Source organism: Strongylocentrotus purpuratus, unplaced genomic scaffold (genome assembly GCF_000002235.5).
Source record: "Strongylocentrotus purpuratus isolate Spur 01 unplaced genomic scaffold, Spur_5.0 spur5_scaffold_7, whole genome shotgun sequence".
Lineage (NCBI taxonomy): Eukaryota > Metazoa > Echinodermata > Echinoidea > Camarodonta > Strongylocentrotidae > Strongylocentrotus > Strongylocentrotus purpuratus.
This window is the reverse complement of record NW_022145613.1, coordinates 17,900,417-17,927,431: the sequence shown is the minus strand read 5'-3', so window position 1 is coordinate 17,927,431 and position 27,015 is coordinate 17,900,417. Positions and strand designations below refer to the sequence as shown.

At 34.9% G+C, this 27,015-nt stretch overlaps 1 protein-coding gene across 1 annotated transcript; it reads right to left on the bottom strand.

Annotated features, from left to right (window-relative positions):
- Positions 1-17,575: 17,575 nt before the first annotated feature.
- On the bottom strand, positions 17,576-25,984 carry LOC105442793. The gene is made up of 8 exons (XM_011675347.2): positions 25,920-25,984; positions 22,623-22,752; positions 21,861-21,937; positions 20,775-21,098; positions 19,938-20,174; positions 19,525-19,602; positions 18,805-19,035; positions 17,576-17,785 (listed from the first exon to the last, which is right to left on the bottom strand). Exons 2-8 carry the CDS (start codon positions 22,646-22,648, stop codon positions 17,577-17,579), a joined length of 1,182 nt encoding a protein of 393 aa, XP_011673649.2. The 5' UTR covers positions 22,649-22,752; positions 25,920-25,984; the 3' UTR covers position 17,576.
- Between the last annotated feature and the right edge of the window lie 1,031 nt (positions 25,985-27,015).

Below are 27,015 nucleotides of genomic sequence, written 5' to 3'. Positions count from 1 at the left end.
ATAAAGGATCGCGTGAGTACAATGCCCTACCGTTAAGTATTAAGCTATCCAACAATTTAAAAACTTTTTGCAAATATCTAAATTTAAGAAATCAGTTCTGCTCTGACCTGTAATGGAACATGCTTGGGATGGGGGGGGGTGTTTATGCTTCTCTGATATGTTTTAGGTTTTATATGTATTTAAGTTATATTATTTTATGTTGTATTGTTGTATAATAACTGTTTATATCTTAATTCCTGGACCCCAAGGAAGAACAGCTTTGTTATATTAACAAAGCTGAATGGGCTATCCAGCCATTCACTATATTATTGATTTTTACTATGTTCATGCATTTTCTTTGTATTGTTTTTAATATTGTGATGGAAAATAAATACCAATACCAATACCAAAAAGAGCCATGTGTGGCCTTTAACAACACTACTGCATATATCAAATTCATTTCTAAGACTAAAATGCGTTCTTTCTCCGAGAAAATTGACCAAGGTAAGCAATTTTGATCGTAAAATTTGCTTTGATATAAAAACACAATTTTCACTGAATGTTGTGGTGTATGCAGATATTTAGAGGTGGCTCTTAACACGTAGTTTTAAAAGGAGGTTTATGAAGTGTGCCAACCATCACAGAAAACTTATGGCAATTGTGTGTTGTGAATGGGTGTTGCAATGCACATTATGAATGGTGTCTGATCAGAAATGTGTGCAGGCAATGGGGACACCAGGTCCAAGATGGGGTAGTTTGTTGTGAATGTCGAGTATGTCGAGGACAGTCAATGACCGGATGATGGTTGGTTAATTGTGCATGTGCAGAAATATTTTGGGCCACATTTGATTTATTTATTTCTGTTTGATTTTCTTTTTCTTATGCCCTATTACAAATATATGTCAAACAAAACATTACAAATTGTACATTTCAAAAGAATATAATGTCGAATAAAGTAACTAATCGAAAACATCAAACAGGAGGTTTGACAAAGTAAGTAAAGCTTGATAGCATGACTACCCTCAATGGATACATAATAATACGAATATGGTGGAACAAATATTCGTAAAAGGGGAAAGAGAGAGAGAGAGAGAGAAAGAAAGAAAAAAGAAAGAGGGGGTGTACATCAAGATTCACAGATGTATGTGGTACAATGTAGTTGAATTTCAATTTGATATATGAATTTAAAAAAAGAACTTGAGACGCACATTTGAATTTTGGGTAGCCAACTTGGGATGTATTATAGAATGAGAAGTTTCTGGACAATATAAATAAAAATGTGAGATCGGCGAGCTGGTTTATATAGACTGTAAACCTTTGTATACAAAACAGGTTTTCGGAGTATCCCAAGTAGGCCACATTGTCATTAACCATTGTTATTTTATTAATCAGTTACATCATGACCACAATTTGTTACCAAATTAAGAGAAGAATTTACTGAAGAGAATACAAAACTTTCTGCATGTGTAACATTGTTCATGTTTATGTAAATTATGCAAATGTGCTTGAGGGTCTCCAATTCCCTACACCTACCCTCGTCGTGTTGTTCAGCTCCTCACAGAAACCTATCGAGGCTATGAAGAGAGGAGTAAGGGCCCTTATTCATTTGTACAAATTATGTAGCTCTGATTTCTTCCGAGGAAGGGTATTAATAAAATTAATTTTTTGAATATTTCAACTTTCTAGATAAACGACGATTATTGTGCAAAATAACAACAAAAATCCAAGACACAAATCACTTTTGGCAATTTAAACACTTATGGCATATTTTATATTAATAAAAAAGATCAATAAATAGATTAAAAATAGATGAATGAATACACATATAATTACATACATATAATATATATTACATAAATAAATACATATTTGAATAAATGACACAATAAAAAGTTAAATAAATAGATATGTCTTTGAAAAATATTCTTCTTCTCGAGTCACTACACAAGGAGGAAACAGGATCTGGCATTGGTTTAGAAACTCTCTTTATCTCTGGGGTACAGGGTTCTGGGAGAAGGAAACCGACTAAAAGGTGTTTCATCGTCTGTTTCAATCCTCAATCGCACATAATAGGCCCTCCACCTTTATTATAGCCTTATGTATGCATGAGGAATTTTCATCGTCCTGTTCCAGTACGAAGATGGTGGTGGGCGATGCCACCCTTGAACCTGATGGCAGAGATTGTTGGCGGATCGAGGTATCAAGGGCTATAGTAGAGTGGATATGAATCAAACACATGTCAAAACAAATGTCAAAGGTGAAATTCTGTAAGGCATGGAGAAAAAGAACGTGACTGGCAGTAGCGTTGCTTGGATTTAATCATTGGGGCACCAGTCTTTAGTCTACTAGTTAAGCATTTTTATTTTTGTTTTTTTAGTCACGTCACCTCAATCCAAAATTCATCAAAAAGAATTATTTTATCCTAAACATATGAGGGGCATATTTACTATACCGGGAGGCGTTTTTTTGTATGCGGCACAGATTGGGGCATAGTGCGTGTTGAGCCTATGGGAAGTACGTTCTTTCCCTCCTGAATAGTGTCTGCACGTACGTGAGACTTGGCATGTTTGCTAGCGAATTAGCGCTGCGAAGAAGTTTGAATATCCATCGCGAACTATTTGTTTAGATAACATTCCTCTTCGTTTAGTTAATTAAGTTTTATTGACTAATTATTGTGATGTTCTCCTTATTGACGTGCTGCCTCCTCTTCAGATTTCCAATTGCATTTTAATTGTTAAGGTAATGATTTTCCATACGGTAGTGGATTACATGTAACACTATTAAAAATAGACCTCTACTACTAGTACCACACGACCACTATTAGTCTGTAAATCAAGACCCCTTTTTAAAAAAAGCCCCAATCTGTGCCGCATAAAAAGATAACGCGGCCGGGAGGGATATACCCCTTGCCCCTTAAAAGTGGGAACATTTTGCAATGTAAAGTTAAATGAACACACTCTCTATGTCTCTTTTCCCGTATGTCTTTTATCTTTCACTCCTTTTTCCATTTGTTTTGTCTTCTCTTTTGTATGCTTCATAAAGGACGCAGATCGAATCATCTCAAAGCATTTTTCGATAATCATTTAATAATAATAATAATAATAATAATAATAATAATAATAATACTCAGGTTTTATATAGCACTTATTACAACCACTATAAAGCGCTTCCAAACTTGGAGGTTATTACCCCGGCTTATTTAAAGCTGTGCTGCCATTACGGCGCTCTAGTATTTCAAATGATTAATTCCATCGAGGTACCCATTTACATCACCTGGGTTGAGTGTGGCCAATGTAGATCAATGTCTTGTCGTTAGTGCCACGGCGGGTCTCTTGCTGACCCTGCTGGAAAGAACACACTCTTGTACACTCATTCACAATGTGAAAGACAGCGTGAATCACACCGTGTTTCACATTGTGAATCCCAGTGTGTTCCACGATGTTAACTCCGGGCGTTTTAACATTGTGGTCGTGTCATTTTACAGTGTGGTTAACAGTGTGACTAACCACAGATTCACATTGTGGTTCACAGTGGATAACCAGGGATTCATAATGTGACCACACTGTGAATCTTGGGTTATCCACATTGTGAAACGACGCGACCACAGTGTGAAAACGCCCAAATTTAACAGTGTGAACACTCCACATTGTACAACTGTTTGTATAGTCAGACGAAGTACAACCTTAAATTTAGACAAATTGTTTTCTGTTAGTTAAAAAACTCTTAAACCAATTTAATAACACACCACGTATTCCGTAAGTTTATGAAACTAGAGATGCATCTAATTTCCACATACCACAAATAAAAACAACTTTAATGGAAAAGTCAATATCTTTCGATGGTCGAACAAATTTGGAATTCCATTCCCATTAATATAAAAAAAAGTCTTCAAACATTTCGACGAAAATATAAAATGTATTTAATTGAATCTTACGTGCAATAACTCACCAGGCTCTTTACTCTCCCCCCCCCCCTTTCCCTCCATTTTTTTCTCTCCATGCTTCCAATAGTACATCATTTAATTTGCCTTTTATTAATATTATATATGAGGGATGGGCTCTAGAATAAGGACCATACTCATTTTTAGCTCATCCCTTCACTCCCATAATGTTATTTTTTTATTTTTATTATATTTTTGTTGTTGTTGTTGTTGTTGGATGTATGATATATTATGTGTGATTATTCCGTATTTAATTGTATATATTCTGTATTTTTAATGATGAGTGTAAATAAACGAACTTGAACTTGAACTTGAAACAGCCACCACAGTGTAAAACAGCCACCACAATGTGAAACGCCAATCACACTGTTAAACGCCAATCACACTGTGAAAATTGTCACTGTGTGGACTTCCACAGTGTAAATTGCCACACTGTGAAACGCCCATCACATAGTGAAATGCCCAATTCACCGTGAAACACCAAACACACTGTGAAACGCCCACAACACTCTGAACATTGTCACTGTTTGGAATTTCAGTGTGACACAATATTGTATAAAATTGCCACACTGTAAAACGCCCATCATACAGTGAAATGCCCACTTCACCGTGAAACACCAAACACACTTTGAAACGCCCACCACACTGTGTACATTGTCACTGTATGGACTTTCACAGTGTGACACATTATATTGTATGAAATTGCCACACTGTGAAATGCCCACCACACTGTGAAACAACAAACGCACTGTGAAACGCCCACCACACTGTGTACATTGTCACTGTATGAAATTTCAGTGTGACACATAATATTGTATAAAATTGCCACGCTGTGAAATGCCCACCACACTGTGAAACGCCTACCGCACATTGTCACTGTATGGAATTTCAGTGTGACACATTATATTGTATAAAATTGCCACACTGTGAAACGCCCATCACACAGTGAAATGCCCACTTCATAGTGAAACACCAAACACACTGTGAAACGCCCACCACACTGTGTACATTGTCACTGTATGGACTTTCACAGTGTGACACATTATATTGTATAAAATTGCCACACTGTGAAATGCCCACCACACTGTGAAACACCAAACGTACTGTGAAACGCCCACCACACTGTGAAAAATTTGAATTCTACTATGTGAAATCTTTTAACTCATGAAAATGTAGTCTAGTAGAGCTTAGTACGTAATACAAAGGAGGAAAGGTTTATAATCAATGTCTCACTTATAAACTCAACTTTAATAGAAATATACTCCAGAAACGTTATAGAGGTTCCACTGTATAACACCGACCCAATAAACAAAATCACGTGAAAATCACGTCAATATCAAGGTATCGACTTGAGGAGAGTTACGTTCTTCAAACACCTGACATTTACGTAAATGTGTTAATACGTTTATTGCACTAGGTAACTTAAAACACACGTACACTAAATCACGCAATTGTCACCGCAATATCACCATTATAATAACGTGATTATCGCTACCTTGGAGACCATGGTTTGTAAACCTAATACTCCCGTGTTTGTTTGGTTATGAAATTACATCTTCATAAACGAAATTATCGCGTCACAGAAACACGTGAAGCGTTAGTGATAGTTTTAGTCAAAATATCTGCGTGAAATTCACGTGAATATTACGAGGCTGACTTGAGATGAATCATGTTCTTCATTCACGTGAAATTTACGTCGAAGAGGAAGTATGTTACTGTAACCCGCGTTCAACCCAATAATTACGCAAATGTTACACAATAAATGAACCAAAATAATGACGTTCTCATCCCGTTTCTGAATATCATGTCTTAGATCTTCCATAATTACGTCCAGGCGCGCCGGAAGCAGTTTGGGATTAGAGGGGGTGGGGGGGTGCAAACATCCCAGAAGAGAAAGCTAGTTGCAACTGGTCCAGTTGATGAACCAGTTAATGTCAACTGGTAACCCTGGAAATTGAAATGGGCTAAATGATCCTGTTGATCCAGGCCAGTTATAATTCAACTGGTCTAGCTGAGCCAAGAACCATTTGGTAAAACTTCCAACCAGTTGAACAGCAACAATACTTCAATACCGGTACGTCTGTATTTCCAATGTAAAGGCATTGGTAATAAGTAGACTTACATAATTGAATTAATCGAAAGTTTTTCGTATACTTGTACTTTATTGAAATTATTTTAGTTCATAGTTAATGTTTCCCTTATTCATGTTTAACTAAATGTAATTTATACGAAGTAGCGAAATGTCGTAATAACTGATAATTTATATTTGTGGTATTTTCGAAATGAATTGCATATAACTAAATCATCAGTAATTAAGAAATATGTTGTAAATTCAGATAAATTGTTTAAAAAACATAGATCTGCACGCACCCCATATTCAATATGCAAATTAATTGGTGTCAGCTGGTTCAACTCGAAATATGCCAACAGTCACGGGATTATCACCACGGAACTTAAATGGTAACTGTGAAACCATCAAGACACCCAATGAATAACTCATTTTCACACCTGGAAAATACGGAATACCCAGCTTATAATAATAATCCGTTTAAGTCATGAGATCATCACCGCGGAACTGCTGGCAACGTTGACTACCATTTAAATAGGTGTTTTAAGACACCTAATAATTACTAATAATTCACATCTAAAAGTCACGTATGCCCAGCTTAGATTAATAATCCGTTTGAGTCACGAGATCATCACCGCGGAACTGCTGGCAACTTTGACTACCATTTAAATAGGTAATTTAAGACACCTAATAATTACTAATTTTTCACACCTAAATATCACGGATTCCCAGCTTAGATTAGTAATCAGTTTGAACTACGTGATCATCACCAGGAAAGTTATGGTAACTTTGAAACCATTTAAAAAGGTGTTTTAAGACACCTAATAATTACTAATTTTTCACACCTAAAAGTCACGTATGCCCAGCTTAGATTAATAATCCGTTTGAGTCACGAGATCATCACCGCGGAACTTATGGCAACTTTAACTACCATTTAAAAAGGTGTTTTAAAACACTTAATAATTAATAATTTCCACACCTACATATCACGTATTCACAGCTTAGATTAGTAATCAGCTTGAGCCACGTGATCATAACCAAGAAATTTATTGTAACTTTGAAACCATTTAAAGAGGTGTGTAAGACACCTCAGAATTACTAATTTAATATAACCAGAGATTCACGGACAGAACAATAAGACGATTAGCCGGTGTAAGTAACGTGATTATTACCATCAACCTTGGATAACCTGTGAAACCAATCGATAAAGGTGCTTACAAGACCAAATAATTACGTATTTATCGCCACCATCGTTTAACGGACAAAAAACTCGTTGCTTGGTCAAGTGGTTATTTGGCCATAAACACTTGATTTACAGAGGTAAATGGAATCACGTTACTCCAGTCGCGTGATAAACTGGTGGTTTTTAGGTTAGATGAAAACGTGAACAGGAGTACCTTTTTTGTTTAAATGAAGGCACGTGTCGATAACGTTTAAATCTAGTTCAAAAGGCACTATACTTTAAAATCACTTAAAATACACTCCCAAAAGAGGTTACTTTTTAGTGTTCTGTTTATTGGGGAGGCATAAATTACAATGACGGCGAAAAATTAGCACATATCATCAATATTTCCCTGAAAATGTATGTTGAAGGTGTAAAGACTAAAGGCACTCGTAAAACATAATAAAAGCGAATTAGCCTGTTACAGCATCAAAACATATTTTAAGAGCATCTCTGGCGAAATCTCCTGAACATTTCTGTAGGTATAAGAAAATAATTAACATAAAATTGTATGGATAGTCACAAATATCCACACATTATATGTAACTTTGGTAATTGCAATGTATCACACAAATCTTCGACGCATACAGGTCTTTCATAAAACTATTAAGATGATACAAAGTATCTAAATATCTCTGGCAATAAATCATGAAAAAAGTTGAAAACATATCCATTTTAGGTATACACGTTTTCCTTTTTATGGCTACATAAATCTCTACAACTAATACTAATAAATAACTGAAGATGAGCACACAAAAAAGGATTTTGCTCATTGATTTACAATTAAATAACCATACACTCTATATACGGTGGCACAGACAAAAACAGAATGGCATACATACATGTACATTGTACTTCTTAATAACTTCCTAACAACTTCCTAAGCTTATGTATTTTTTTGTTCTAGATATAATATACTGATGTTAAGATATAAATAGATGGATCTTTTTTAAAGCCCGAATTAACATCCCCCAGATCTTGAGATATCACTTCTTCTTCCAGGAAAAGTACAGTCCACCGCTATTGTATAAGTATATCCATTGAAACCACATGCTCTTTTATCAGATGACAACCATTGTCCAATTTGAGCTACAAATGCATAATTTTCAAACTAAAATACGACACTAACTGAATAAAAAGAGCATTGGAGATATTTATTTCTCACTTATTGCCGTATAAACAACATTTGCAAGCTATACATTGTAAAGTTGGTAAATACATTGCCCTGGCATATAGATAGTGAAATGCCGTTGTAGCTTACAAAATGAACTAAACTAATGATATACCTTTGAAATGCCGCATTGCCTTTGCTGTAGATGGACATATAGCAAGATAATAATAGTGATTGCGTCTTTAGTTGTTACATGTACATTTGGACGGACAGAACGGTAGAACGTTATCAACGATTAGACCTAATTTCCATTGAGTCATCATCAGTTTCTTAATGGAGTAGTTTCTAAGGAAAAAGCAGAAATAAGTTTAGCTATTACACGTCAGTTTGTTAAGATAAGAATAATTTAAAAATACCCTCCTCATTTATAATAATGATAATAAATAAAGCACACAAAGGAATATTATTTTTCCCTAACAACTAAAACTCCAAAGATTCGTTGAAGGCAGAAGTCTCATCAAGTTTAAAAAAAAGTGACACTGTACAGCTCAAAATGATTCTTTTAATAATCAGTCATTTATCATATTACACTATTTACATTCCATTCATCAAGTGACTGTCTCCAGCGATGGAATAAATTCATTACATAATAATTGCCTAAGCTGTATGGCACCTGACTAAAATGTCATTATTGTTTTTAATCATTTGTCCTTTCCTCTTCTAAAGATAGGTAGATACATACATAAATGGTATCTTATTGCATCTTTCATAACTAAATTGCATATGAATTACACGAAAGGACATTAAAAAAAAATTACATAACATTTAGTTTAAAATTATTTAAACGTGTCATGTTACTACTGCCTAATACCATAAACAATTACATAATAGTTCATGAACAAAATTTCAACCGGGAAAAAAGGTATAAACATAATTATATGCCAACATATGGACTAAGACAAATTATAAAACAGTTCATCATGTTACAATATTGCAGTTGTGGGTATCAAGGATAGCGGCAAGAGCAGTGGTATGAACATTTAGTAATATTTGAAATAATTATTCAAATTTTAAAGTAAATAGCAGTTCAATATCATAAATATTGCCGTCTTTTATCTAATCTTTTCATCAATGTAGGCCTAGCATCGAATCAATATAAATGAATCCTAGTATAAAGTCATTGGAAGCACCTGGACTGTTTTCTAATCGCCTTTTCAGAAATCAAAAGTTGGATAATATTTCGTTTTTCTTTAATCTCAAACAAGTATTATAGCAAGCTATTCGGAAGATTAATATTACTGAAAACGATGTCCAACTGTCTGGTGGTATATTATATTGCCCATATCCCGTTACCTTTTACTTTAATAATAGTTTATATACCATTTGTTAATAAAGTGGCCATTTATTTTCATGAGGACCTCCTCATGTTTCAGCTGAATAACAACGAACTGCCCCAGGCACTATCTTATTTGTTTAAGAAAAGAAATCAAGTCCACGAATATTCTACCCGACAGGCGTTTTCCTATCACCTTCCTAGAACACCTTAATATGTACAGGTCCTAAGTTCTGGAATTCTCTCGATTCTGTGATTAAAAGGTCTGTAAATGTACATGTATTTAGAAGAAAATTGAAAAGTTATTATTTGAATACATATTGTCATTTCTGATTCCTGACTTTTCTTGTCTCCAAACTGTATACTTTTGTTCATTACAATGAGTAACTAACGGTATGACCATACCAACTATGTTTATAATATACTCATATCGAGAACAAACTATATTGTAATATTGTTTCAATAAGCTGCAGATATATTCCCTTCCCTTTTCCTTGTCTTTTGTAGTTAATTGTGAGTATCGGTTCATGTATCCCTGTAATCTCCCTTTCCCTGTTTTAACGTGTATTTGTATTTTATAAACTTTACTTTAGTTAATTATGTCATGTTTAGTTTAAGGAGCCTTTCCACAACAAGCTCTGCTTTTCCATAGGCTCCGCCACTTTATCTCTTAAGTTAAACTTAATGGACAATATTCTAAATAGTGTATACCGGTATTGTATGTACATGTATAAAATAATCATTTTCAATATGTTGTTACACTCTTTGTAAAATGAGATATTGTGGAAACCAATAAACTATCTATCTATCTATATAACGGTCTATTTGACGCATCCGAAGGGCGTGAGAAAGGTTGGACACGTGGAACCTCTGTTTGTCGGAAAAATCTTGGGGTGTATTTTTGGGTAATACAGATGGTTTCATAGACATTGGTGTAGAGGAGTCGTTTGTGTTGGGTCTGGGAGGGAGGGGACTGTTTAAGCCATTAGGGAATCTTGCAGAATCTGAAGAGACTGCTCTTCCGCGACTGTTTGTGGGAGTTGAGTGTGTGTCATCTGTTTGCCCTCGTCTTTTCCCGAATCTTCCGTTCCTATAAGAAGAGATTGAAGAAAATGTGAAAAACATAAGGAAAATAAAGTAGTTGCGTCGTTGCTCTTATAATATCTTTGCATGAGGAAAAATAGAGGGAAAAATCCAGGTAATAGGTAAACGGGCAACATTTGCAAGTCCATTAAGTTTATATATATATATAAATGAATATATTCATATAAAATTATGTATGTGTGTGTGTGTGTGTGTGTGCGTGTGTGCGGGTGTGTGTGTTCGTGCGTGTGCGTGTGTGTGTTTTATGGGATAAAAAATAGTACAGGGTTAAGTTTGATGACAGGCACAGACTATAAAGTCATTGCTGCTTTTTATTTCTCACCTCAGTTGAGAAGGAATTGGAAATATAAAGTCACACAAAGTGGTTAATTTTCAGGAACCATAGTTAAATCTTCGTTTCAAGCTCCATTGTAAAACCAAAAGTAACTACACTCGTCACAGGACCTGTATGTATATAAATCGGTCTATACATTCATCACAGTATTGTATAAAAGAAGGCAGTTCTTTGGAGAGCATACGTTGAGTTGGGGAAAGTGACCTCCTACTGTCTCTCGTCAGCTAGCTCATTGATGATTGACAGATAATACCACAAGATGAATGAGATCTGGGGCATTTTTTTTTAGGTTGGAACTTAGTCGGCCTGTGAATTTTTTTTCTTCTGATATTTAAACATTTATGAAATATATTTGTTTGAATGACAAAATATGAGTTGTATGCAGCCCTGCACATAAACAGAAATCATATTTGGATGTCACCCGACCTTCAAGCGTACTTACTAACCTGTCACAGCAAAAATCACCCGAGACAAAGTTAGCCAATACAAACTATTTTATATACTTTCTCATATAGAATTTTTCAGAGAAAGAAAGGAATCTAGAAGGCGGAAAATAAGAATGCTTGGCAGCTATGTACTATGTACAGGCAAAGAGGGTTGCGAGATAAAGACTTAGAGAGAAGGGGAGAGGTTAGAGGGGAGAATAAGTATGTGCACTGGCCACACCTTCTAGTTCCCTTTTTAACTTTTTTTCCCAGACAATCATCGCTGGCATTTTAAATCAACACATTTTACAGTTAGACACTTAGATGACAAGGCATATCACCAACATCTTTTTCAATACATGAGCACACAGGACAAGCTTTCAAGCACATTGGGAGTTTCTGAAGCAGGAAGGATGCACTGCAGCCGGTTTTTTTTTTGAAGTTTTTACACACCTTTTTACTTGCAAAGGCTGTCACAAATTCAATAATGAAAAACAGAATCATGGAACATTGAGGGAATGCTATTGTCGTGATAAGTAACAACTATACATATACCAGTGAAAAACAAATATCCAGGAAAAACAAATATCCGAATTTCCGAGCTTGTCTTTAAATTCATTAAGTTAATTACAATTTTCAGAAAATAACATATTTATATAAACATTGTAGGAGTCTAGGATGGGCGATGTATTGAGGTGATGTCTTGAAAATTGTTTGTAATACTTTGAACTTTACAACAGAGTTACAGAATCCATACTAAAACGAAAAACCTTTTAGCTATCTCAGGAAAAGTAGCTAAATTGTCTTCTTACCATCATTGTTAGTATTATTCCTGTAGAATATCTGATGCGATTCATTGTATTATAGACAAAAAATAAAGAAAACAACATTAATTGATTAATTGGTATAGTCAAGAGAGAGAGAGAGAGAAAGAAGGAGAGAAAGTGAGTGAGAGAGATAAAGAGAGAAATAGAGAAGGAGGACAAAAATATGCTCATTAAAATGAAAGTCTTTACTTCAGCGCAGCTTCAGTAAAGATTCAGTCAATATAATTCACAGTGTATTTGCTTTAATGCATTCTATGAACCATATCAAATCAAATTTCGAAGGGTCCATAGTACTTGATATAGTACTAGTAGTAGTATATAGTAGCAATAGTAAAGTAGCAGCAGCAGCAGTAGTAGTAGTAGTAGTAGTAGTAGTGTAGTAGCATAGCAGTAGTAGTTATAATAGTAGTAATATTATAATAGTGGTAGTAGTAGTATTAAAAGTAACAATGATAAAAGTAATAGTGATAATGGTAATACAAATTATAATAATGATAATAAAATAGTTATTATGATAGGTTTACATAAAAATACTTACCACCTTTGACAGTGTCCTTTGTGTTTAAGGTAAATGATCATGATCACGCCGATAATGAGCCCCGATATGACCAGTCCCATCGATACAGATACTCGCTTGATTACTGGATCAATAGGGTCTTCCGTTCTTATATCTGTCATCGTAATAGTGATATGAAAACAAAACGTGTACTTACTAGTCAATGATAACCATATGTATTGATGACTGTAATAGCATAGAAGAACGCCGGTAGAAAATATAGAAAGTCTTTGAACAGTTAAAAGTAATATCTTTTCGGATGGAATGGGGTGGTGAACGGCTCTCTCGTCTGTTATATCACGACAGAAAAATAGTTTGGGTTACTGAAATCTCTCGTTAGTTACACTTGAATTGCGTTTTATGTGTATGCGCGGGTGTGTTTGTGTGGGAAGGGGTGTCTGAGATATAGAATATTATTCAAGTTCAAGTTCAAGTTCAATTTATTTCTCCATAAATGCAGAACATAGGGAGATACATAAAATAAAATACATACATACAATACAATAATAGAACATGAACATCATATATAAAACGACTCCAGTTGGAGCAATGTATGTTTTAAAAAGAAAAAAAAATCAGCAAATGTGTAAGGGGTATTCAAAAATCAAAAATGATTTGTCAAGGACTACCCTAAAGGATGAAACTGATTAAATTACACAAAAGGCCCCACCTATCATAAATACCTATGAAATCCTAAGAAGAAAAAAAAAGATGAGAGGGAAAGATTTTACATTGTCGAGTTATTGGATATTATATTTCTGCCAATTCAAATCTAAATATTCATATTGAATGCTGGCAGGGAACGCTTGGTTATATAATATGTGTTTATACCACTTTTTTTTTTCGATAGTTCGGATTTGTAATGTGTTTTTCTTTACATTCTATTCACTCAAAGGGTCTGATTCTTAACTCTTATTCAAGTCAGGCAAACTAATGACTTTGTCTAAAAAAAACATGTGTACCTTAAATCACTGTTTGGTGTTATTATTTGTGTACAAATATTAAAGGGGATAATTTTCTTAAATTTCAATGCTTTCCAGAAAGAACCAAAACAAAAATCTCACTTCGGTAAATATGATTAAAACATCATAATCAATGTGACCTTGAAATCTAGTTCATGGTACGGGGTTACCCTTTTTCTTTCCATTGAAGCCCTGTTCATTATTTTGCTGACACAGCTGTCTGAGCACCATGCTTTTAAAAAAGTCCGTCAAAATCCCCTTCTACCAAGTTTGGGATTGGAGGCTCGCTATTGTCGCAATCTGACACTCTCTCAAATGAAATCATATGGTGTAGAGAAGAGTTAGAGTTGATATATGATAACAGAACAGAAAGCAGTATTATCAGATCTCGTGCTTCATGGGTTGAATACGGTGAAAAAAATACAAGGTATTTTATTAATCTAGAAAAGAGAAACCAAAGGCAAAAATCAATTACAAAATTATTTGATGACGAGGGAAAAACTGTGACGTCAAGTAGAAAAATCTTGTACACGGCCAAACAATACTTTGATAAAGTTTACTCATTGTGTCATCCGCCTTCTCTGGATATCAATGATTTCTTGTTGAATGATATAGAATGTCCCAAACTTTCAGATGATTTGCAGAAAAAAATGTGAAGGTCTTATAACTTTACAAGAATGTATTGATACACTAAAAACTATGAACAATAACAAGAGTCCGGGTACTGATGGTTTTCCGGCCGAATGTTACAAATTCTTTTTTAAAGATATCGGAATCTTCATGCTCAGCAGCTTTGATATTTCGTTTAAGCATGGTTTAATGTCACTCGAGCAAAGAAGGGGGATTATTCATCTTACCCCCAAAAAGGCAAGGACCCTATATATTCGAGTAATTGGAGACCAATATCAATTCTAAATGCAGATTTCAAACTTATTGCTAAATGCATCTCCTTAAGACTGAAAAAGGTTTTGCCGACCATAATAAGCAACGAACACACCGGTTTTTTACCTGGTAGATTTATTGGAGAAAATGTTCGGACTGCTTTGGATACGATATAATTCACTAATAAAACTAATCAGTCTGGCTTGTTGTTGTTTGCAGATTTCGAAAAAGCATTCGATATAAAGATAGAGTGGTCATTCATACTGAAAACATTACGGTTTTTCAATTTTGGCATCGACTTGGTCAATTGGATTACAGCTTTATATAATGATGTGAGCTCATGTGCTATTAACAATGGTTTTGCCTCTCAATATTTTTGAGTAACTTGCGGGGTAAGACAAGACTGTCCGTTAAGTCCACTCCTTTTAGGTAGTGAAATATTAGGTCTCAAGATTAGAAAATACACCTTGAATATAAGGAGTTAAAATAAACAGCACATAAATTAAAATTAATGCTTATGCTGACGATACGGTATTATATCTGGAAGGCCGTAACGATCTGTTCAGAGTTTTATATATTCTAGAAGGATATAAATGTCTCACTGGCCTAGCATTAACCAAAAATAAATCGAAGTTGTTAATTTTGGGTTATTATAAAGCTCACCCGCCGGACATTGCTTCGTCTGGGTTGACGTTTAACACGGGAATTACTTCTTTTCGGGGTGTACAATTTTCGGTGCATTTGAAAGACATTTTTTAATTAAACTTTCCACCCCAACTACAAAAAATGCAAAATATCTTCCGTATTTGGTCAATGAGAGACATAACTCCCATTGGCAAGATTGCTATCGTAAAATCATTGGGATTATCTCAACTAAATATTATGTACTTCCTATCCTTCCAAAACCACCTGAAGCCTTTTTAAAAGAGGTCGAGTCTTTATTTTTTTAATTTATTTGGAATGGAAAACCAGACAAAATAAACCGTAAAACAATAATTGGAGACTATGTAGACGGAGGTCTGAGAATGTTACATTTACCCTCAATTATTTCAGGCTTAAAGATTGCCTGGGTTAAACGTCTGCTTGACGATAGTAATATTGGGCAATGGAAATGTTTTTATAAAGTTTGTCTGGTTTCATTCGGAGGAAATCTTTTTTGGTATAGTAATATTAATGAAAACGATTCTAGTATATCGTCTATAAAAAAAAAACATTTTTATTCGGGAAGTTGCCCAGTCATGGGCCTTTTTAACACTCGATACGGAAATCAGTCCTTCCCATATCAGACGACAAAATATATGGAACAACACTATGATTCGTGGAAACAAAAAAGTATGATTCATAAAGTCATGGTATGACAAAGGTATAATTAAATTATCGGATCTTCTTGACGAAAATGGTAATATTTTTACCTTCTTTCAATTTTATAACAAATATAGGTTTGAATACAATTTTGTAGAATTTTATTCTGTGAAAACGGCTATTCCCCATAATTGGAACAATAATATCCCTAAAGGTTCAGAGGCAGACCTAACAGCTCAAGAGGAAATGATTAAAAATATAATGAAGGTAACGAAGATATGTCGCTATATTCATAATTTAAGTGTTCAACAGCTTTTTAGTCCCCCTAAATCAACATATAAATGGAATTCTCTGTTTAATATCCCAAACATAGACTGGGGTAAAACTTTCTTAGTTCCTGTTAGGTCATGTTTATCTACACGGATCCGTTATTTTCAGTTTAAGATAATACATCGTATATTTGGTGTTAATAAATATCTTAAATTATTAAATAGTTCGCAGTCAGACCTATGTTCATTTTTTTACAGCTCCGTGGAATCTATAGAACATTTATTTTTGGATTTCCCAATCATTAGAAGGTTTATTGCGGATGTCAAACATTTCATTTTTGAGGATAAAGTTACTTTGTATAAAAATTAATTTCATATTTGGGTTTTATGGAAACGTTGGAGTTCAATTTAATTTTACATGTAGATTAACATGTTTAAAATCACTATCTTGATTCTGTCCCGGCTTATTGGCGGCGACCATCATGTCATCAAATTGAATATCGCCCTCTCGTGACTAGTCATTAAAAAAAAGCTTTAACTTCCTTATCCTTGCCCGATTTTGTTCAAATTTTCACTGATTTTATTCAAATATCTTTAACTTTACAATAAAAGTAACTTAGTATGAAGGTTTTGGTTCCCTTTAAGGTTGTCTTGAATACCACATGGAACCTGAGAAGATTTTGTAACCTCAAAGATTCAGCAAATACAAGAGAGAACATGTGTTGATAACTTCGAAATATATTGACAGTAGACTTTCATGACTGAAAATAGCCTCCCAATTTTGTCCATTTTGAATGACTCAATGACTCAATGACAAGGCTTAACTTAAGCCTTTTCATTGAGTCATTCAAAATGGAAGCCAAGTTTGTGTCATCATAACAAAACAAAAAATGTCGTAAATTTTGCCTGTGAATGAGCCTTTAATGGAGTCTGAGCTCACATTGGCACCTTTCACATTCAAATGCACACAAATCAAGTCGAATAAGTCAGCAATGTTCTTTGGACTGAAAAAACAAAACTTGGTACAAGCAGATTTTGACAATCCTTTTAAAAATATTGTTGCTCAGTCATCCGTGGCGGTAAAGATATGAAGAAGGTTTCACTATAAAGGATATTAGTTGCTCCTTAGAATCAACAAATGAATGAACAAGCAATAAGGTATGCACAGCTTATTGTTTTTTCTCGAAAGAAAACTCTCGATATATGACAATAAGATCTATTATAAGACAAGATAAACACAAAATAAAAAGTGTTGGCTGTCGTCACCTACCATCCATTGTACAATCTGGAATTGTGTCGTTCCATACGGGATAATATGGTGTTAATTCCGGCACACATTGCAGGGTTCCATTTCCTTTCAGACTGTATCCATCCATACATGTAAGAAGAACGATAGAACCAAACCATGTGATGTTAGAATCCCAAGATCCACCAATCGTGTCATTCAGCTCCTCACAGAAACCTATAGAAGCTATAAAAGAGAGGTATGAGATCTGATTATTGTGAGAAATTCATCGGTTCTGATTTCGTCAGAGGCAGAGGGTTTATAAAATACGTTTTGTGAACACTTTCACATTTTAGATTTACGATAAATATGGTATTTACAAAATTCTCCAAGAAAATCCAAGACATTCTGGAAATGTAAACACAATGACATGCATGCTTTAAAGGTACTATGTCCCATTTGCAGGCCCAAAAAATGAAAAAGTTAAATTCCAACTGCATTTGAAAGATAATACTTATTTAGAACTTCCCTAAAAAGGTGGGGCTCGAAAATGTCTTCAAATGGGAAAATAATGACTATTGGTTGTCAAATCGACTTTAGGGCTATAGAGCCCAAAAGTTATAGTCTTGATTTTCAGACAATTGTACCGAATAGTCATACGTTTTATGCTGCGCAAAGATTCAATCAGTTTAATCTTGGCCATCACAAGAAGTGGGTTATTGATGTAGACAAATGCTCATGTACCCTTTACAACTCTTTTCATGTATGTTATTACCAAAGAAGAAAAAAGCCAGTCAGTCACTCAATAGTGTCTGACAGTGAAGTCTAGCAAGTAAACGGGTTTCCTTGCATAATTTGAATATGAGGACAATGCTAACGTTTAAATTTCACAGATAGGACATACATGACATATCCATCATTCCTTCAAAGTTCTACAGAATTTGAGGTTGGCTGCAAAAGGGACATAGTACCTTTAATACCAAATAACAATTATCAAATGATTTTTATATTTCTAAGGTCCGTTCTGGACATAACTTGATAGATGATTCCAGTGAGAAGTAAAATTCCAAGAAGAGTACCAACGTAAAGTTTGATGGTATCCTCTTATGACTGATCGCAAAGACAGTCGTGTGCCTTACCTGTTCAAACGTGTGAACAGGACAATGCCATATTACATTATCGGTACATGATAATTACAATACAGTTTTGAAATGGCTCTTTAGTTTATTTCTTGAAAGTGTTTTCGATCGTATGCATATGCCTACCGTCATAAACTTCCATTTTTGATAGCGACGTTGTTTCTTCGCTGCACTTCGGTGCATCTACCAACTGGACTTCGGCAGATGTGGAACAAAAACATTCAACGTGATTCGTAATAGCGATAGTTTGGATTTCGTGTGTTTTACACGAATTGATACAACGTGCAGTCGATGAGAAAGTAAATCCGTTCTGTTCTGTCATGGTTTCGAGTTCATAGCATCCTTTATATCCTGGCTCTGTGGAAAAAACCCAAGAAGATACTTGAATGTAGAAACAAACAAACACACACATATGATAATAAGCAAACCCTTGTAATGATGATGAGGAGTAGGAGGGCGTCTACAGTAGGTACATTTAGTATTTCGTCTCTGTCTCTCTGCCTTTCTCTATGCCTGTCTCCCTCCCTCTCCCGCATCAAGCCTTTAATAAAGGCATTCGTGGTTGTTCTCAAACATTCAACATCATCGTTCAATGGAACCAGACTGATTTTTTTTTTTACTTAAACTTTTCTAAGGTTTCAGAAATATAGAATTATGTAAACATTTTATTTTATTATTCAGCCTAGCCCTTTCGCAAAAGGCAAATCTAATCAACAATTACAAATTAAAGGAAGGTTAAAATTGCTTATTTAGGAATAATCCTCACTTCTTTTCAAACTTTTTCACAAAAGAGCCTTTACGTATCTTATACAGAAATTAGGACAAACGAGAGATATCTTGACTCACCATGACATTTTATTTTGACGCCATTCTCAGACGAGCACATTGAATGCTCTGCTGCGCAATCCATCAGACGATATGTATCTGTAGAAACATGTATTAATACACATCGTAAATCGAATCTAGAAATGTTGAACTGGAAAATATTTAATATGTATTAAAGCCACACTGTCCTACTTGTAGCTACTTGCTCCCTCTATATAGAAAACAATGCCAAATCGGTGACCATTGGTCCCCCATGATCCTCTTTTTCTTACGTTAATTGAGAGCTGAGTTGATGAGATAACCACCTGTCTAGCCACCTTGCAGCGTGGTCTAATCCCTCCTATAAACTAGTACAGATAAACTTTAAGAAAATAGTAAAAGTGCTCACTTTGAATATTCTATCAATACTTAAGAGAAGAAAAAGTTATACGAACTAGGGTTGCAACGTGGAGCTCTTGTACAGGTGCCTTCTAGACGATCAGATGCACATGTGGAGTTCTCGTATGAGATCTCCTTGAAACCAGGATAGCCAAGTTCTCCACAGATCACCCCTGCCACAGTCTCGGTTAAGCTGTCTTCACAGACTCTCTTCCATTCACCAGATTGTGTGGGTAGCTCGAGAAATCCTTCTGCTGGTGAAGCACCGTCCATTAAACGACCAGAAAGGGCATCTAATGAGAGAATATTTCGATATTAGTGCTGCAGACCTTCAAAGAATTGACTTTCAGTAAATAGTCATTCCAAATACAAAAGTAAATCTAAGCCCAAATTAAACTTGAATTGAAGAACAAAGCGCTAATATAATAAGATTTAAACTTGAAGAGACATATTATAGATTTAAATTGTGAGCAACAACGGAAGTACGTGTATATGCACTTGTACAAAGTACTTTTTACTTTGAAAATAAAGGTAAATGAACATGTAGTCTGTAAATTGAACAATTCCAGCATTTAACCATGGACTTATAGTAGGTCCATGATTTAACTGCATGTTCGATGATTTTATCTTACTAAGCAAATAAAATGATATTGAAATACGATACAATACAATGCATTGTGTTATTTTAGGTAATACGCCCAAATCGCATGAAAATACCGTCAAAGAGGAAAAGCACAACATTAACCTACAGGAGAGGAAGACAGAAGAGGGAGAATGAAAGCGAATAACGTACATAAAACAGATTACCTGAAGAGAGATTCAAGCTGTGTTTAAACTATGTTATCATTCACAGAATACTATTTTACATATCGTGAACTTACGAGTGGACTTACTTGAAAGTTCGTTACATGAGACTGTAATATTGAATCCTGTCCTTCTGCCACTTCGAGTTGAGGTGAACTCAATATGAAGAGTATGGCTTGACGTCAGATAGGGAGTGAATTGCTTATTCTCACCTGTGTAGGTCTTTATATCAGACATGTCCCGAATTATAATCAAGTCAAGGGTATCTTCCAAGCTAAAGTCATTAAAAGTGACGAGAATCCTCCTATTAGGAGGTGCTGTGATAAACCACTCCTTCGATGCACCATTGGGGTAACGCAAAGGATAGTTCGGGGATGTAATTATGATACTCTTTGTGCAAACCAAAGTCAGATCTGTGTAGTGAATAAAAACAAACTTTTGTGTCAAACATTGCGAGATGCGTAATTCGTGTATCCTGAATTAAGCCTTATGTGAACGAAATGAAAACTAAAGAAGAATGGGATATGCAGGACTAAAGTTCTAAGGAGGTTGATTATCATGACTGCGTATTTAAGCACCTGATTTTGGTGTACATGATTTTCTTCTTCTACATCAGATTTTGAAAGGGAGGATTTTTAGCTGAACAAATGTGCGTTATCAAGCTCACTCAAAGTAGACGCCGCGTCAAGTTAAACAATCCGAGTTCCACTATATATTTAAAACAAAAAACGTACTCATGAAATTAAATTGTCAACATGTCGAAATAAATTGATTTTCCATTGGGGTTACATACAATGTAAACATAGGTATAAACATGATACCGTGTGCTAATGGCAAAAGAGGTATTTAGCTAGTGCTAAAACAATAATGAATCAACACTCTAACAGCCCTTAGCAGACAATATTCTGAGCCAAATAATTATTCTCACTGGCGCTCCCCCAAACCCAAACTCATAATAAGCAATGAACTAAAGGCAAATAGCCTTAACCACTAATATATTTGCAAACTATTCAGCAGGACTTAACTTATTATACTTAAGGGGGCAGTATGATTATAAGGCTTTACATTATTCTTCATGTAAGTTGACAGACACGTTTTAACATTGTATTCACATTATCTACGGTACATTGAATACGTTTATCATAACATCTTTAAAAATAGAAAACAAATCTTACTAGTGCATTTTACAGTTGTCGAAGCCAGAGTCCAAATGCTCCAGGTGTAAAAGATATAAAGCAAACAGGAATCCAGTCTGTGGGAAAAATAAGGCATAACCATATGACACTTTATAGGTACCGATTTCTGTGTATAATTTACAATTTGAAGAGTGAAGTTGTAATGTATGTCAAAGTGAATGCCAAGGTCACACTATGTAGGTCAGGCCCAGGCCAAACTGCATGTATAATTTATCCAGTCAATTTCTAGATTTAAAACAGTGTTAATAGCGAATGGTATGATGATTTATGTCAAGCTGTTGGATATTTAATTTATCTTGATAGTTATGACAAGAAATGCTAATTTAGCTCTCAGAGTCTGGAATTTCTAAAAAGAAACATCAGAAAGTCTTAACGTATCAAATATTACTGCGTTGAGAGGAGAATTGTTGCATTCACGTTTATTATTAATACTTCGTCTAAGCTTAAACACCAAATACAGACATATTGTAGCTGATGTTTGCATAGATTATAACTCATGTTATTATTCACATATATTTATGAGGCTTTCATTTGTGTCTTATTGATAGTTTTCACGGGGTGAAATGAACGGAGCAACTGATGCAAGAATACATGTTAAAAAAGCTCCCCTTTTCTATCGTTTATTTTCTTTAGCCTCAAATGCAGTCACAATTATATACATGTATACTAATGTACCAATTATATGGGCCAAGGAAATCAATGGAATATTGATACATATTACACGTATACGTTCTATTTTACCTGAACATCTTCACTCGAAAACACATTGTCAAAGCTTCATCGGTAGAAATCTGCAATCTGATTGTGTATGATCATAGTGCCTGGAGTGTGTCGGCACAGCTACGCAGTTCGTAGAGATGTTTACAAGTTTCTAAGTGAAGCAAAAGTTTTTAAAAAGATATTATGAACAATGGTTAAAGATATAGACCAGTTCTGGTCATTCGATTGCATTGTGAAAGAAACGTTGTGGAATCGATCAGAAAAGGTTGATCATCTAGCATATAAATATTGGTCTGTACTGCAAGGTTCTGGTATCATCAAAATGATAAGAAATTTGGCCTAGTCTTGGTAAATTGACAAACACTGTACACAGAAAGATGTATATGGGACTACGCGTCACGTGTGGGATATCTATCCGGTCCGGATAGATATAATAATTTACCAAATACATCAATCAGTAGGCGGTTTCCCGGCAAAATTTGTATCATCACGTATATTAGTCAAAACATATTCTTTCACATGATTGTTAATAAGAGCTTCCATTTCAGTTTTTTGAGAGGGGGCGTTTCTAACTCTGGTTCATACCTTAAGTATGTAAGTGTTTAGAAGTAGGATTCAGGTTCGCTATACTACCGCATGATAGTTAAAGCAGAGGTCTATATTTAAAAGCTTTAAACAGGGGCGGCGGAACCAGGGATCAATGCAGGCGGATGCATTCCCCCCTCGGCCTCCCCTACATTTTCCGAAATCAAGATAGAACGCCCCTACTGCAATAAAGCAAGTCATTTCCTCTGTTTATTTAATGTACTTTTGCTTTTATACCATATTCATGACAAACAGAATTTCCTTTAATATATTATCCGGGTGAAATTTTCAAATTTAGCTTTCAAAACTAATCCCTTTTCTTTCTCTTCCTGTCTCTCTCTTACATTCAGGGATCTAGTTTTCCTACTGTTCATTTAGTTTTCAGTCATAAACATGTATTTTACAGCGTTCAAATTTTATTATTTTTTACACCTAAAATTAATTCATCGTCGGTCACTTTGAAGAATGGGCTAAATGAGCTTCTTTCATATTAATGGATGACGGCTTTGTTACGGATTCTTTCTAAATTCAGCAATAGGTTCATTTCAAAAGGAAAAACAAACATGGGTGTGTCCTTTTTACAAGGTACAGCCTTGTTTTTCTCTCAATATTTCCTTCATTCGAATTTTTTCTTTCATATTCCTATTAAAACAAAAACAAATCTACAGTACTAATTTGCATTGTCAGCGGCGAGGACCTTTAGGACTTTCGGTATCGTTGGCCGGAAGTTTCTGAATGTTTAATACACTCCGACCGTAACCGGAAGGCGCGGATCCAGGATTTCTTAGGGGAGGGGGCCCAAATTTGAAATCAGTTTGAAATTTAGTGTGCAGAAATTTGAAAATCGTGCCGGCCAATATATCGCTCATAAAGATGAGAAACATAAACCAATGTCGGGGGGGGGGGGGTAGTGAGCACTATTTTTTTTTGCCCTCGAAAATTTGAAAAAATCGCACCCACTCCCCATGAAGGGGGGGGGGCAACTAAAAAAAAAAGTAAAATTAACGTATTTTTACACGTTTTTTCCCCAGGGGGGAGGGGGCCGGGCCCCCTGGATCCGCCACTGGTAACCGTATCCTGCACTCGTCAGACCTTGATTTGTAAAAAACAACAATTTTTTTCTTTAAGTTTCGGAACTTAGTTTTTGTGACAAGGTCGTTGAGTAAACATGACTTGAAACGTATAGAGCCAGGTGAAATATCCACTTCACTCCAACTTTTTGATTTCGTTTTCTTTGCGACCACGATAATGCTAATAATCTTTGACCTCTTTATTTTCTTGCACGATTATTTTGAATCTAGAACTATCTACAAAAGGCATCCAGTAAAAATCTATAGAGTGTTTTTTGGTTTGCAGAAGTCCGAACACGTTTAAGGTGGAAATTGGGGGCTCGTTTTATTTAACACATTATACAGTTAATTACGCTGGGGAATATATACTGAAGACCATAACTCTTAGCTACACTATTATTGTTATTCCTTCTTCTTTTTGTATCTCTCCTTCCATTTTTATTCTCTTTTGTTTATTTCCTCTCCATTCTTCTTTCACTCGTTTTGGGAGCAATTTAGGGGGCAGCTATTCTCTCCCTGGATTCGCCAATAATAAACATGATACAAGTGAAAAGCCATATTTTCATATTTCTATATTTTTATTTTAATGACATACAATCTTGGAATTCTCTTTATAAACATACAATAGTCACATTCCAATATTGATAAGCATTGATAAGAATGTAAATAGTAACTAAACATGTAAAAAAAAAATTCCTTGCTGTCTATAACATCAAAAGAAGTCTTGCATTTTATATAATCTTTAAATGATGTGAAACTACCACACTTTTCTTTTTAGGGTTGTCAGCTTTCATTGGTTATTCTGTAAAAGTATGGGCTTATATTTGTATTTCAGTGTTGACATTTCTTATGCTTTAAATGTAAACTTTATTAGTCAAACCATAACAATATTAAACCAGTCAAATCAAATCCAAATTACCAAATCGCTATTCACATAAACATTGTTAGGAATGCAGAAACGTATGTCCAGTGGCAATGGAAGATATACATATTGCACGAGACTCAAACATATTTCACCATTATTTTGTTGGTGCCTCTCTAGGTACTATTTGTTTTGAGCTATAGGAGAGTATGATTATAAGAGAATGAAAAAAAAAGCATAATTAGACTTACACCACATGCCCTGCTACAACTATAACGGTTGCAGTGGATTTATAAGGTATAACAATATAATGGTTGAATTTTAAATATACTGGTAGTACCAGACGTGTATGATCACATTTCGCTAAAATTATAGGAATGCATTTTGTTTGATCTGGCTTTTGAATAACGTAACATTATAAATGAAGACGCTACAGTCAGCAAAACACGACGCAAATAATGACAAGATCAGCAAACGTGGCTACTCAATATAAGACTGTTATTTCAATTATAAATGAGAGCAGAAACAAACTTGATTCAACAAAATCTCAATAGATATGTGCACGATGATATTGGTGGTACCGAGATTGCTACAAGGTTCGCAAAAAAAGAATATTTCGCATGAGAAAGATAAGAGAGGTTACGGTATGTAGGTCGTAGCGTATAGGTCAATTGAATTCAGAATTCTGCTATTTTGTTTACCAGGCATATTGCGTGCACGCGCGAAATTTAGTAAATGCAGTTTCTTTTCTTGTGTAAGATAGCTATAGCTAGGTTTCTATTTCGAAATGCAACAACATACCTTGGCAGAAGATTCTACATCTGTTACAATGCCTGCATATCAACGAAAATATAATCCTTCCATGCAGTCCACCATTTAAAAAAATATGCAGGTCATAGATGCTGCCAATTTGATTAGCGTTTGGCAGTGTTCCAGTAACTTAAATTCATTCGTTTTAATTAATTTTTAAGGTATGAAAATATATTTCAGGAAAAACGATAACCTATATTTAATGGTTATCAAACAAAGTATAAATGCATGAAACAAACAGTATTTCCAGCGCTAAAGCTACATAATATAGCGTATTTGTAATGCGCCAACTCCACATGACTAATGTGTTCGAGGCGCATAGAGAAGAAAAACTATAAGTACCGGTACACAAAAATACACATAAAATGAACAACTACACTTGTGTGAAAGTAAATCTAAATCTACTGGAAAGCTGCTTCGAACAAATGAGTTATAAGGGCATGTTTAAATTAAACAATCTACACAATCTACATGTATGCGATTGTTCATGAAAATATATATGTTCGCACGGTATGGACAGTACCTGGTATATGATGGAAGACCTTTACAAATTTATTTAAATACATTTTTTTTAAACAAAATATATTTATTGTGAATACAGTGTAACAGGGCAGTAATAAAGGATGACGGCTTGTGCATTAGATGCCGGTATGCACGACAGTCATGACTCATGATGATAGGTCTCGTAACGAAAACGGGTTTCTCATTACATGTACATGAACCCCTGCAGTATTATAATCCGGTATGTCAAGTTACAAGGGTTAACTTGAGGGTCACATTCATGGTCTTGACGACGAGACCCTTTGTTGGTAGCGGAGGATAAGAAATCGCTTGCATCATTCAGCTCAGGTTAAATTACTTAAATCAGCTCAGGTTAAATTACTTAAATCCAGGTGCATAGACAAACCTCCTCGCTTTAAGCTATCCATGAAATACAAACTTATAAACTGAGAATATATTTTAATATGTAGGATTGACTTAAACAAGTCCTATTCCAATAGAAATATTTTAATGCACATGATGTTTAACGCAAGCCTTACACTTCCTCCTCTGGTACTTATTGGATTTTGACTGTCACTCGTGCGAA

What these genes read in the sequence shown, in the direction of transcription:
- LOC105442793 (XM_011675347.2), bottom strand. Translation starts at nt 22,648, where the DNA reads ATGTGTTTTCGAGTGAAGATGTTCAG. An exon ending in GACAACTGTAAAATGCACTA is followed by an intron (nt 21,099 to 21,860) that starts GTAAGATTTGTT and finishes TTCACTACACAG; the next exon opens with ATCTGACTTTGGTTTGCACA. An exon ending in AGCTCCACGTTGCAACCCTA is followed by an intron (nt 19,603 to 19,937) that starts GTTCGTATAACT and finishes ATGTTTCTACAG; the next exon opens with ATACATATCGTCTGATGGAT.